The sequence below is a fragment of the Eriocheir sinensis genome, chromosome 38, assembly GCF_024679095.1.
Source record: "Eriocheir sinensis breed Jianghai 21 chromosome 38, ASM2467909v1, whole genome shotgun sequence".
NCBI classification, from domain to species: Eukaryota; Metazoa; Arthropoda; class Malacostraca; order Decapoda; family Varunidae; genus Eriocheir; species Eriocheir sinensis.
This window is the reverse complement of record NC_066546.1, coordinates 2,357,718-2,372,474: the sequence shown is the minus strand read 5'-3', so window position 1 is coordinate 2,372,474 and position 14,757 is coordinate 2,357,718. Positions and strand designations below refer to the sequence as shown.

At 40.7% G+C, this 14,757-nt stretch overlaps 1 protein-coding gene across 50 annotated transcripts in view; it reads right to left on the bottom strand.

Annotated features, from left to right (window-relative positions):
* LOC127008532 (PRKCA-binding protein-like) overlaps window positions 1-14,757 on the bottom strand; it is a 47,616-nt gene that overhangs the window by 17,317 nt on the left and 15,542 nt on the right. For 48 of the 50 annotated variants that reach the window (XR_007761136.1, XR_007761140.1, XR_007761144.1 and 45 more), the window contains exons 2-4: window positions 14,240-14,457; window positions 4,461-4,670; window positions 1,780-1,891 (exon numbers count right to left, since the gene is read on the bottom strand). Coding sequence is in view for 2 of the 50 variants with exons in the window: in XM_050880701.1 (XP_050736658.1) it covers window positions 1,780-1,891; window positions 14,240-14,373 (246 nt within the window). In the remaining 48 variants the exon portion in view is untranslated. The remainder of the gene's footprint in view (window positions 1-1,779; window positions 1,892-4,460; window positions 4,671-14,239; window positions 14,458-14,757) is intronic. The other 2 variants (XM_050880701.1, XM_050880702.1) reach the window with 2 other exon arrangements.

Below are 14,757 nucleotides of genomic sequence, written 5' to 3'. Positions count from 1 at the left end.
AGCATAATGTGAATAAACCTCACAATTTAACCTTGTGTTGCATCACCCTAACAACCATAACAACTATGAAGCTACACTTGATAGTAATATATTAAAAACAGAGTTGAAGGCAACACACTACATCCTCACTTAGTCTGTTCCAAACCTCTATATTTCTTTGCGGGAAGCTATATTTCTTTGTCTCTCAAGCATCTTCCTTTCCTCAATTTTTTACTGTGTCCTCTTGTGTTCCTGTTGTTTATTCTTCCTTTTAGTAGTAACTCCGCATTATCTACTTCTTCCATTTTGCTCAATAATTTATAAATTTGTATTAGGTCTCCCCTTTCTCTTCTTTGTTCTAGTGTTGGTAGGTCCATTGCCTTTAATCTTTCTTCATATGTCAATCCCTCCAGCTCTGGAACCATTTTTGTTGCCATCCTTTGTATTCTTTCTAGTTTTTTATGTGTTTCTTCTTATGCCTCCACATATTCCAATTTTGGCCTAATCATAGTGGTTATTGACTTTTTCATCATATCCTTATCCATGTAGTGAAATGCTAATCCTATATTTCTCACCATATTATACGTATCACTGAATATCCGATTAACATGACTCAGGCTGTAGATTATCTTGTATTGTCACTCCCAGATCTCTCTCTTCTTGAACTTTCTTTAATATTTCTCCATCTCCCATTTTATATGTCCATTTTGGTCTCCCTTCACTCTTTCCCATTTCCATTACATGACATTTCTTCACACTGAATTCCATCTCCCATTCAATACTCCATTTCCAAATCTTGTTCAGGTCATCTTGCAGAATTTCAGTCTTTACTGTTTCTTATGTCTTTGCAGTTTTGCATCGTCTGCAAACAGGCTCATATAACTGTTTACTCCTTCTGGCATATCATTTACATATATGTACAAGGAAAAGTACTGGTGCCAATACCGATCCCTGAGGCACTCCACTCTCTACAATTCTCCATTCCGATTTTATGTCCTTTACAACTGTTCTCATCTCTCTTGCCCTTAGGTAGCTTTCCATCCAGTTCTTCATTTTCCCTTTCAATCCTCCTTTATTTTCCAGCTTCCATAGTAGTCTTGTATGTGGAACTTTGTCGAACGCCTTCTTCAGGTCCAAGTAAACGCAATCAACTCATCCGTCCTTTTCCTGTATTTTGTCTGTCACTCTTGAGTAAAAGCTCAGTAAGTTTGTTACACATGAGCTCCTTCTTGAGCTCAGTGGAGGTGTAAGTGCATCTATGAGGAAAGCTGTGTTTCTTGGTCTCCCTCAGGCACCTCGTCCTTTTATTCATGTCTGTGACCTCTTGTATTTCTGGTGTCCATGCAACCAGGTCATTTGGAGGAAAAGGATTAACCCATCTATTTCAGCCAACTTGAAGCAATGAGTGGCTGAGAAACAGCTAAATATGTAATGAATATGAGGGTAAGAAAATAGTACTGGATGTGCATTAGTGTGCTCCTCACATACCCATGCAACCATTGTTTTGTTTTGTTTTTAACTCAAAATTCATTGTTAGCAGATATTTTTGAGACTTGTGGCAGTTGACATCCAGTCCTGATACTCCTGCTGTCAACCGACCAAGGAGTGACCCACCGACTGCCGCAAGACACCATAGCCTCTAATTTACACAAAGTTGGGGTTGTGCACATTGGGCAATACTGGCCGTACCAACCCAATGACACTAACCACATTTGGACAGAAAAGGCAGTACAGAAGCGCATGGATTAAGGATGAGAAGGAGGATGAGGATGAGAAGGAGGAGAGGCAGCAAGACCTTACCTGCACCACATAGAGACAAGGGCAGAGCTTAGCGCCGCCGCCAATGCTGATGCCAATAAGGTTACTGTCATTCTTCTCAAGGGTGACTGTGCCCGAGGTAACCGTCATGCCCCTGAGAGAGAGAGAGAGAGAGAGAGAGAGTTGGTGTTAGTCATTACATAGTTAGTGCATTATTTTGAGTTAGGTACAAGGAGTGGCAACAAAAGAAAGGTAGATAAAGCTACATAGACATAATGCATGGCTACACAAAAAGTCCATTAATCTAAGTTTTTTTTAAATGCACATTATTTCATGCATTTCCTGATTTTTTTCCCTCTTGGTTATAATTTCCTGCCATCTAGAATTGACTGTTGTTTTGGAGTAATCATTTCCTGCCTTCAAGAACCGACTTGTTTTGGGGTAATATTTTCCTTTGTGGTAATACTTTCCCCCTGCAATAAAGTCTTGTTTTGGGATAATATTTTCCTTTGAGGCAATATTTTCCTGCCTTCAAGAGAGTGTTGTTTTGGGGTAATAACTTTTTGCCTTCAAGAGCTCAGATATTGTTTAGGGGTAGTATTTCAATGCCTTCAAGAGCTCAGATATTGTTTAGGGGTAGTATTTCAATGCCTTCAAGAGCTCAGATATTGTTTAGGGGTAGTATTTCAATGCCTTCAAGAGCTCAGATATTGTTTAGGGGTAGTATTTCAATGCCTACAATAACTTAATGTCATTCTTGGGGATTACAATTGTGTGTTTGCATGAATTTAAACTATTATTGGATATTCTGATTTAGGGAACTTTTGAGTAATGGACTTTTACTGTTTGTTACTATAGGGAAGGATATACATTGCTAGAGGGTGGAAGTGTAAAAGCTAACTGCTACAAAAAAGCAACATTATTAATATGATCTAATATTAAGTTCAAGAGCTCCTCAGACCATGAAAAGAGAAGGTAGCAATCTGAATTAAAAGCATTTATAATATCATCATTAACACTAAAACTAATCAACAAGTTTGACAAACACAAAATACTTGGAAGTCTTTGCACTGATACAGCAAAACGTCAACTTAAAGACAATCGATTTGGGATCATCACTTTTAAACGAAATCCCGAAAGAAAGCCACATTAGCGATTTTACGCACATAATTTCTTTCCTGCCACTCCTAACATACTGTTCAGAAACTTGTTGGCTCTTAGAAGATATAGAGAAGCCGAAGAAGCACACAAAGAGGATTAACTGACTGACTGGTGTATATAATCATGGCACTGCAAGCACAAAGAGTTGAGAGAAAAATGCTGGTTACATATTGAAGAGACAGGGAGTGAGCATCATGTAGTGGGGGACAGACAAAATCTAAACATATTCTCATGACTATTAAGAACAAGAAATGGATGAGGGCAGGTAACAGCATGCATAAAACTGTTGACAGATAGACAGCTAGAGTAACAAAATGGCAAACTAGAGATTGTAGAAGTCAGGGCAGACAAGAACCAGGTGGAGAAATGAAATTGGAGTATATGCTAGAGTAGGATGGAGTGCACTAACATCAGACAAAGAGAGGAGAACATCTGGAAAGGCTTTTGTCATGTAGTGGACTTGGTAATGGCTCACGAAGATTTATGCTTGGTGCAGTTCAAATTCAGCATATAGTTTTAATTCTCTGACACAATTGTTAAAAAAAAGAAGATACTAGTGACATACATAAACTGTATTCTCTAAACCTGTCCTTGCCACAGAAGTGACAGAACCATGAATATATTACACTGAAATAACACTTCTGTTCACCACACCTGATGGAACGAGTCTCACATTAAGTTGACGTCTTACAGTAGCAAGCAGGAAGCAGAAGGGCGCCAAACACGTCACATTAGGTCATTAACTCTCCACTACGATGCAGACAAAAACAACATTATTTACACATGAAAGAAAGGAAGAAAGAAGGACAGGATGAAGAAAATATATGGTAGTCAAAGTAATTAAAATGATGCTTCTATATAAAGGGAAGATCTGATCTTATAGAACCAACAACTTAATTTAGACAAAGGGAGCACATTGCCCTTCCTGCATGGCCCTATGCCTTACACGTCCATGTATGAACTATGGGTCGTATTATAAGACATTTCGCTGCCCAAGAACACATATTTGACAAGGCTTTTGTAGGAGTTGTGGGCATTTCCAGTAGTAGTTTTATGACCCTGGTGGTAGTTTGAGCCTTCCTCTGTACCCTGAACCTAAAAAAACACTCATTAGAACCTGATTGACCCCCCTCTTTGGCCTTTAAAAATAGCTGATGTGAGAACCAAAAGTGTCTTATAATACTGACCTATGAAACAAAGTGATTGCAAAATGACATATTGTGTACACTGATTAGGGAAACACTGACACAGACAAGCAGATCATCAGACAGACAGACAGACACACAGACTATTAGTAAAAATGTGCCTCAAAATTTAGTGCAAGTCACCACCACACATGTGCATGTTAAAAGCAAGCCAACACACACACACACACACACACACACACACACACACACACACACACACACACACACTTTACCTCGGTCCAAAGGAGGGGGGTAGGGGGGAGAGGGGCATGGCTTGAGAAATGGAAAGAAATAATGACTAATGATGATGACAATGATAAAGATAATAATAATAATACCAATGATAATAATAGTGACAACAACAGTAATACTCACATTGTATTCTCTCTTCGGTATGAAGGGAAAAATCTCTCTCTCTCATCTCCCTCATCCTCCTCCTCCTCTTCATCTTCCTCCAACTCCTCCTCCACCTCTTCCTCTTTCTCCTTCTCCTCCTCTTCCTTTATCTCCTCCTCCTTATCTTTCCTTTCCTGTTTCTTCCTTCCTTCTTGCTTCTTCTTCCTTTTCTTCCTCTTTTCCTTTGCTCTTTTGAGAGAGAGAGAGAGAGAGAGAGAGAGAGAGAGAGAGAGAGAGAGAGAGAGAGAGAGAGAGAGAGAGAGAGAGAGAGAGAGAGAGAGAGAGAGAGAGAGAGAGAGAGAGAGAGAGAGAGAGAGAGAGAGAGAGAGAATAATGGAATAAGGATAGGACATAGAGTGAGTGAATTCATGAACAAAAATATGTATTAAGAGGAGATATCAATTAAAATTTACAAGAGTATTTGCCAGGGAAAGAACTTTGGTGAAGAAAGACTTGCATGCATAGTAATAATAACATTAACCCGGTAGCAGCGACAGGCCAAATCTGTGGCTTTACCGTGTAGCAGCGACAGGCCAAATTTGTGCCATGATATAAACCCCCCAAAATAGATGATACATAATCTGATCACAAATGCTTTGATATATATATTATGAAATGGCTTGTGTGAGGGGTGATTTTTTCTCATTTTTCTCGCTTGGTGGGACCGTTAAGAAACATGATCCCCGCTGGTACCGGGTTAATAATAACAATAATAATAATAGTAATCACTGTTTAGAATAATTCCTACTAACTTGTGATAGAGTTTACTGCCCATACACCAAGCTCTCCCTTACCATAAAATATCAGGTACAATTTCAGAAATAAATCTATCTATATCTCTGCCGCCCTGCTCCCTCACGAGAACTTCCCTCCAGGGGGTGGCCGCGACAGAAGTGTCTCCATCTCTCCCTGTTCTGGCACTCCCTCTCCCTCCTGCTACTTCCAACTCTCTCGCTCCAATACTCACTCACCCTGTTGATCCACTTCACAGGTGGTCTTCCCCTGACACCCACTCCCTCAATCCTCCCTCATACACTCTCTTCACGAATTCATTCTCCCCCATTCTCATCACGTGTCCAAACCATCTCAATGCACCACGCTTCACCCACTCCACCACTCCACACTCCATTCCTGAAATAAATGGCAGCTTCTAAACAATTTGAGTTACAGGAGTGATGATAAAAAAAAATACATAGATGTTAATGCACAGCTACATTAAAAGTTTATTAATCTGTCGGTTTATATGTAGCTACAGTCGTAAAAAAGCAACGAACACGCAGCTCTGCCTTCAAGAACTATCAACTCAGAAGTCAATGGCAGCTTCTGTTTTTTATCTTTGTTATGTTCTAAGCTCTTCTGTAATAAATATCAGTTACTGCTATCAACTCAGTAATCATGGCAGCTTCTGTTTTTCGCCTTCCCTGAGTTCCAAGTACATACGTCACTAGCTAGCTCCTTTGTAGGAAGGTACTATTATGACTCAGAATTTGAACTCCACTGGGGGCTATCCTTGTGAGAGTTAGCATTCTCACTACTGTTTTATCTCAGCACTTAAATGAATATAATATATCTGTATGTTAATTGATGAACTAACTCTTACTAAATCAAATCAATCAATCAATCAGTTCCTTTTTTCTTCTTGGCCTTCTTGTGCCACACTATTAGTAACCAAGAAAATGAATATGCTCCTAGAAAGTTCATAGGCAACAGGGGCTGGCATGCTGATATTGTTAGAACTGACCACCTCATATGAATGGCCGAGGAAGGGAGAGCTTATGTTATGGATGTGAATGAAACACAGATACTGTCCACACAAAGGAAAATCTATACAACAAAAATGACAATAATAATAAAAATGATAATAATGGAGACGATACAGATGCCTAACCTCGAGGAAGCTGTTTTAAGAAGAGATAAGATATGAAGTTTCCAGTTGAGATTTTGTAGTTTGAACAGTACACTAGCAGTAGTACAGTAGTCTCCATGTGACTGTTGAACCCCCAAATATGTACAGCAATAATAATAATAATAATAATAATAATAATAATAATAATAATAATAATAATGAAAATAATAATAATAACAAAAGTAATAATAGTAAAAAGTGATAAAAATGATAGTAATAATAATAATGAAATAATAATACAAACAAAAACAAAAATAATGACTAACAACACTAACAGGAGCAACATCTACGTAGGTACTCAAAGTCAGTATTCTTTAAGCCATCTACGCAACGCCAGGCTACTTCACCTGTAATAACAAACATATCAAACTAACTAAACAAATGAGGCACTGGGCGGAGAGGGGGCGGGAGGAACACAGCCATTTCTTCTAGGGCCGCTTTCACAGTCATTTTGTTTGTTTTGATCGTTACCAATGGTGGCGATTGCCGCTATACTATTTCCACGTAAAACTGGCCGATGGGTTAGTGGTGGCTGTGGGGTTAGCCTATCCCTGCACCTTGGCACACACTCTCAACACCTCTCATCTCCTCTGCAGCCACCACTACCCTATAGGCCAATTTAACGTGGAAAACTATAGCGTCGATCCCCGCCATTGGTAACGATCAAAACAAACAAAGTGACTGTGAAAGCGGCCCCTAGTCTGCATATCCCAGGAAGAACAAGAAATGAGTTACAAGGGAAAAGTGAGCCACAGTACACCAAACTCAAGGTCACTTTTCCCATGCAACTTATTTTTCATGCCTCCTTGGATACATTGGGAAAGGCAGACTACACATCGCAGGAAGAGCAAGATATAAGTTACAAGGGAAAAGTGAGCCACTGTACACCAAATACAAGGTCATTTTTCCATTGCAACTTGTTAGTCTGCCTTTCCCAGTGCACACAAGAAAGGAATGGCTCTGTCCCTTACGCTCCTTCTCCACTGGACATCTCAAATGATAAACGCAAATCAACATGTGACTGAAGCGATCCGTCCGGTCATTACTTATAAGGGTTTGTTGCAACGCTACCAGAATGTCCTACTCAGGATACTTTATTAGCCGACTTCTGGCCAAAAACTGTCACATCCATAGATAACAATATGCATTTATAGCTATTGATAAAATGGTTGATTAGTATGTTTTCTTGCAATAGTAATGGATCAGATACCAGAAAATAGTGTTCTGAGTATGATGGTCAAAAACTGTCGCCTCCAGAGAGATAACAATACTCATTAATAGTTATTGATAAAACTGTTGATTACTGATGTTTTCTTGCAATAGTTATGGATCAGAAACCAGAAAATACAATGATCTCCCAAGGACAGGATTCACAAAGCATTAGTGAAATAGTAAACGTCTTTAATCATAAATCAGTATTCACAAAAGCCATGGTAATAACTACTATATGTTGTTAATTGCTCTACTGAGTGCGATAATCTGGTAACATTGGTTCGGTGTTGGCTGGCAAAGCAGAGTGCACTACACCGGGAGCCTGTCCTGTGTGTCGGCATGTCTGGCCCACCCAAGCCATGCACAAAGTTGCCAGTGTTTGTTGCCTACACCAGAGCCATAGAGTAGGAGAGCTTGACCACCTTGATCACAGGCCGTCCAACCCCATAAAGGACGAAAATAAGGATGTTAAACAAGAAGAAAATGAAGAAGATGAAGAAGAAAAAGAAGAAAACAGAAGAAAAAGAAGAAGAAGAAGAAGAAGAAGAAAAAGAAGAGGAAGAAGAAAAATGAAAAAAAGGAGAAGAAAAAGGAGGAGGAGGAAAGGAAGAAAAAAGAAAACAGAAGAAAAAGATGAAGAAGAAAAAGGAGAAGAAAAGTAGAGGAAGAGGAAAAAGAAGAAAATTGATCACAGCGCCAATTTATTACCAAAAAAGCTGCTCGAAATTCAAAATGATGCTGATCCAATAGTACTTTATTTGGTGTCTCGGTACAGTCAGGATCTCAAAGAATTACCCAGAGCACAAAAAAACACCATTGTATCAGTATCAGTTTGAATTTCACACGACCCTTGTGCTAACAACCTGGCGCCCATGATGAAGGCGGCCACACTCTCCTACTCTACAGCTTTGGTCTACACTTTAAAAATCATACTTTCATCAAGGTTTTGTTTCTTCATGACACAGCCTCACCATCCCATGCTCTCATTTCCACTCGTGTGTTAATAAAAAGGTGACATTTCCTCTACTTTCCCACCCGGCCAGCTTTCTCCATGACATGCCAGCACAGCCTCACCATTCTCATTCTCTCATTTTTACTTCCATGTTAATAAAGAGACATTATTTCCTCTTCATTCCCACTCAGACGACTTCCCTCATGCTGCTCTTCTACCCTCCCTGTATCACAGAATGAGTCCGTTAATTGAAGCATCAGTGTGCTCACCTCTGTTTGAAGGATTGGTAGTTCCTTCCTTCCTGTTGAATGGTAGCCTAAGTCACTGTGAGCAAGGCCATGCATCCTGAGTAAGACCAAACATTAATGTTGAAAGTCTGTTAGCTTGCCTTAAGGAAGTACAATTGCTTTTTGGATGCCCTGATTGATGTGTTGGTCCAGCAGACTGAAGACATCACGTCTAATGCCACACTCATGCCACTTTGAAACTGGTTCAAAAGTTTCAGTTTCTTGCCTAATGCCAGCTGTACATGCTTCCTCGCTTAGTAATCTTTTCACTGGGCCAGGTCCTTGTTTAGCATGGCAGGTTGGCAGTCCTGAAGGGAGTGCACAAGCCAAACTCTTAGTTTAAATAACAGAATCAAAGAGGTCAGGCCACTATTGTTTATGACAGACTAGTTTGACTCAAGCCACATTACAAATACAAACAAACCACCAATTAAAATTATTTTATATATTTATATTTTTATATTAGTCACTTCCTCCCAAACACCATCCAAACTATCAATGATTTCCATAATTTCCTGTAACCTCCTGGACTGGAGGTTATTTGTTTTATTGTGGGTTATAATTCCTTGCTGTCAAGGGTTCAGACTTGAGTTTGGGGATTAAAATTTCCTGCCTTCATATGTCAGTGTTGGCTGCAGGACCACTGCAACCCAGGATAATGTGCTGTTATGTAAAAACTATTTCCATCCAGTTGGCTTTGTTCATGACTTGCCAGCATGCCCTACCATCTTCATACTGATGATTTTATTTATATATTTTAAAAAATATATACATAATTCCATCTCGTTCCTTTCCTTCACAATAAGTCAGCATGCCCTAACCCTCCCCATACTGCTATTCTACATCCCTGACACTCTTCTCCCTCACAGAGAGTTCCCTGAGGGGGCCGCCATGGCAGAGCATCTCCAACTTTCCATGTTCCGACACTCCCTCTCAGCTCTACCTTCTCCGGTAACAGTTCTGGCTTGACTGAGTGTTATGGCTATGCAGTCACACCACATTCAGACCAAACTCTGTGCACTAAAATTCATTAATTGATTTTCTTTTATGTTGTTTTGTTTAGTCTGTTGCACTGCTAGGCTTTCATGGTGAGGCCTGATGGCTGGCCCCAGCCCATTATCGTGCAGGCAAGTGTATCATTGGGGCACCATTTTCCTTGGCTCTTGCTATTCCGGCAATGACTGTAAATCAGCCTGTAGCGGCAGGTGGGACTCGAACCAAGGTCCTCCAGTACACCACGTCCAGACTGACCACTTCAGAGATGAAATCAGTGACATTTAATTGCTAACTCAAAACGGAGTAGTTCAGTCAAGTAGCTATTAAGAACATGTATTGAGTGCTTCAGAACATTTCTATAAACCTCACTTGATGCATTCTTTTCAAAGTGTTGCCTAAATGAACACACTCTCTCTCTCTCTCTCTCTCTCTGTGCATGAATATTATGAAGGATCTGATCAAAATAAATTTTTATGACATGCCTTAAACAAAAGAACAGAAGTGAACAATAAGTGACACAGACCAACGCTGCTGTTTTGGTGACTGTAAGCATCTTTGTGCATGGTGGGAGGAACTTTTATCAACCCTGTCTAATCTAAATTTCGAAAGATCACTAAAATGGAATAAAGATCTGCAAAAATTAGAACTCTGGCCAATTTGACACCCACTGCCAAGACTGTGAACTGACAAACTAAATACTGCCAAGGCTCAGACCCTACAGGGCTTTGTTTAAGCTACGAAAAATTGGATTCACGTCAATACTTCATCCAAAAAATTGAGGTATGCATTACTGTATATATGCTGAGCAGGGTGAAGCTACACCTATTCAAACAAGCTATCTGTTATGTGCCTAAGGGTGAGCTCTGTGTGTGCATAGTCAGTCACAGAACAGGAGAGTTTGGTCAATTTGATCACCAGTGCAGTGTTGTTATCAAAAGAGAAGTCCGTAATTCAAATTGATGCTGATACAATACTAGTGTTTTTGTGCTCTAGGTGGGCACTTCTTTGAGATTCTGATGATACCTGGAGCACAAAAAAACACTATTATATCAGCATCAGTTTGAATTTTGTGTGGCTCTTCTGGTAACAACAAGGTGCCTGTGATGAGGTTGGCCACACTCTCCTGTTCTATGGTTCTGGGAGGGATTACGACAATACTGCCAACAAGGTGTGAATCCATTATGCACCCAAGGGAACTCTGGAGCAACAAGGCAGCACTACCTCAGCGTCAAAGCATGTACAACTTTTTTCTAAACTGACGGAGAGATCGACCTAATCATTATACTTCAGGACAGGCGTCAGTATGTCTGTGACCCGTGTCTGCATTTGTCTGCCTCTGTGTGCATCCGTGTCTCTGGCTCAGTCTTCAGCATGCAGCAAGTGTGTTTTCAAGCTGAACATGTCTTGGGGGAAACTTCTACTTCTCTTTCTTCTTCCTTTCATTTAACCAACCTAACCTAACCTAACATCCAATATTTTCAAGCTGAACATGTCAGCATTGGAGTCCTTATTTTCTTCTTCTCTTTGTTTTACATCCAACCCAACCTAACCTAACTTAACCTAACCAAACATCCATTATTTTCCCTTATGGGGTTGGCTGGGCTATGAGTCTCTCCTACTCTTGACGATCATATACTCTCTCCTCCCTGATGTTCGCCCTTCTCATATCTTTCTCCACACACCATCTCCAGGTCTTTTTCAGTCTCCTAGCTGGTCTCTTCCATAATACCTCTACCACCGCAGCTTCCCACACTTTCCCTAAGCCTTCAAGACACAAGGCGGACTCTCTAGTGTCAAGCCAGAGGGTACCCCACACTTGAAGGCCTTTGGAGTCCTTATTTGCTTTTGAGGAGAGGTGACACTAGAGAGAGATAAGTGCTGCAGTTCCTGCCACGGCCACAGACAAAGGCACGGACATTTCTCCCTGTCCTCACAAGTCTAATTTTCAGTGACACAGACATGGCTGCAGACACACGCCAGATGTTTTAAATGTCGTACTAGTATTTATTAACAGCTCTGTGGCTAGTGTGGATTTCCAACTCCATTTTGGGGGCAGAGTTAGCTGGAAGTGTTGGATTTTCATAGCTATTTGGGGCAGAGTTACCTGGAAGTGTTGGATTTTTACAGCTATTTGGGGCAGAGTTAGCTAGAAGTTTTGGATTTTCACAGCTATTTGGGGCAGAGTTAGCTGGAAGTGTTGGATTTTCACAGCTATTTGGGGCAGAGTTAGCTGGAAGTGTTGGATTTTCACAGCTATTTGGGGCAGAGTTAGTTGGAAGTGTTGGATTTTCACAGCTATTTGGGGCAGAGTTAGTTGGAAGTGTTGGATTTTCACAGTTATTTGGGGCAGAGTTAGTTGGAAGTGTTGGATTTTCACAGCTATTTGGGGCAGAGTTAGCTAGAAATGTTGGATTTTCACAGCTATTTGGGGCAGAGTTAGCTGGAAGTGTTGTATTTTCACAGCTATTTGGGAGGGAGTTAGCTAGAAGTGTTGTATTTTCACAGCTATTTGGGGCAGAGTTAGCTGGAAGTGTTAGATTTTCACAGCTATTTGGGAGGGAGTTAGCTAGAAGTGTTGTATTTTCACAGCTATTTGGGAGGGAGTTAGCTTGAAGTGTTGGATTTTCACAGCTATTTGGGAGGGAGTTAGCTAGAAGTGTTGTATTTTCACAGCTATTTGGGAGGGAGTTAGCTTGAAATGTTGGATTTTCACAGCTATTTGGGAGGGAGTTAGCTAGAAGTGTTGGATTTTCACAGCTATTTGGGGCAGAGTTAGTTGGAAGTGTTGGATTTTCACAGCTATTTGGGGCAGAGTTTGTTGGAAGTGTTGGATTTTCACAGCTATTTGGGGCAGAGTTTGTTGGAAGTGTTGGATTTTCACAGCTATTTGGGGCAGAGTTAGTTGGAAGTGTTGGATTTTCACAGCTATTTGGGGCAGAGTTAGCTGGAAGTGTTGGATTTTCACAGCTATTTGGGGCAGAGTTAGTTGGAAGTGTTGGATTTTCACAGCTATTTGGGGCAGAGTTAGCTGGAAGTGTTGGATTTTCACAGCTATTTGGGGCAGAGTTAGCTGGAAGTGTTGGATTTTCACAGCTATTTGGGGCAGAGTTAGCTGGAAGTGTTGGATTTTCACAGCTATTTGGGAGGGAGTTAGCTAGAAGTGTTGGATTTTCACAGCTATTTGGGGCAGAGTTAGCTGGAAGTGTTGGATTTTCACAGCTATTTGGGAGGGAGTTAGCTGGAAGTGTTGGATTTTCACAGCTATTTGGGAGGGAGTTAGCTGGAAGTGTTGGATTTTCACAGCTATTTGGGGCAGAGTTAGCTGGAAGTGTTGGATTTTCACAGCTATTTGGGGCAGAGTTAGCTGGAAGTGTTGGATTTTCACAGCTATTTGGGGCAGAGTTAGCTGGAAGTGTTGGATTTTCACAGCTATTTGGGAGGGAGTTAGCTAGAAGTGATGTATTTTCACAGCTATTTGGGAGTTAGCTGGAAGTGTTGGATTTTCACAGCTAAATTGACATATTACAAACTCAGTTGAAAAAAAAATTATATAAAAAAACAAGAAAAACAACAAACAGTGCCTTGATATACAGGACAAAAAAGGTCAGATTAGCCACACTATTATTGATAAAGACTAAAACAATGTCTAAATAATCAGGCAACATACACGGATCACAGACAGCTGGATGCCCGGCCTAACGCTGCAGGGAGGGAAAATCTCAACCGACAAGCCGGGCTACTGCGGACAACTTTGCGTTTTCTCTACTCACTCCACATTGTCGGTGATCATGAGTTCTGGCGACCCTGAGGTGATTCTCGTCTCTGGGCTAATGAAGGAGAGCGAGGAAGGTGCTTAGCCATGTGAAAAAAAAACAAGAGGAGGAGGAGGAGGAGGAGGAGGAGGAGGAGGAAGAAAAGAAGGGGAGAGAATGGCTTGGTAGAATGGGTGGGACTGGGAAATGGTGGAGGGAATGAATCAAACAAACAAACAAAATAACAAGTAATAATAATAATAAGTAATAATAATAATAATAATAATAATAAAAATAATAATAATAATAGGCATCAAGCAGAAAAAGAAAACTAGCCAAATAAAAGCACAAGTCAAAAGAGAAGCAACTTACGTATATAAAAACTGAATCACACACACACACACACACACACACACACACACACACACACACGTCACCCAGTCAAAAGAGAGAGCGAAAAAGAGAAAAAGAAGGGAACCAAAGTAAAGCAAAGACACAGAGAAAAAAAATGAAACAAAAGCAAAAACAAGGGAGAGAAAAAAGGAACCAAACCAAACCAAAGCGGAGAGAAAAAAAAGGAAACAAACAAAAGCCAAAACGAGAGCGAGAAAAACAAAGGCGGTCAACACAGGCGTCAGTCACCCCATTCGTACATGCGGTCCTCGTAAATGTCCTCCCAGCCGTAGTAGTCCATCTCTCTCCTTCTCCTCTCTTCGTCCTCCTCGTCAGGGTCAATGATGGGGAGAAGGGAGTACTGGTAGAGGTCAGAGTAGGAGTGACCCAACATTGACTCTCCTCTGGGCACTGGGAAGGTGTGTGCGTGTGTGTGTTTGTGCCCGCCTGCCTGCCTGTTCTGGGGCTTTAACTGATACTAGTGAAAGGGAGTGGGAGAGAGAGAGAAGTAAAATAATAAACTTATAACACTGTACAAGCCTGTAATTTGTATGCATATGTGTGTGTGTGTGTGTGTGTGTTTAAAACTCGTGTGCAGAAACACATAAACCAGGCATTTATTACACCAATTTTCAAACACACACACACACACACACACACACATACAAAGTGACCAGTGGAACAACCTAAAAAAGAGATTTTTCAGTCCAATATTTCAAGGAGTTTAAGGCTGAATTTGACCAATTTAGCCTTAGAGACAGGACCCATGAGCATATCT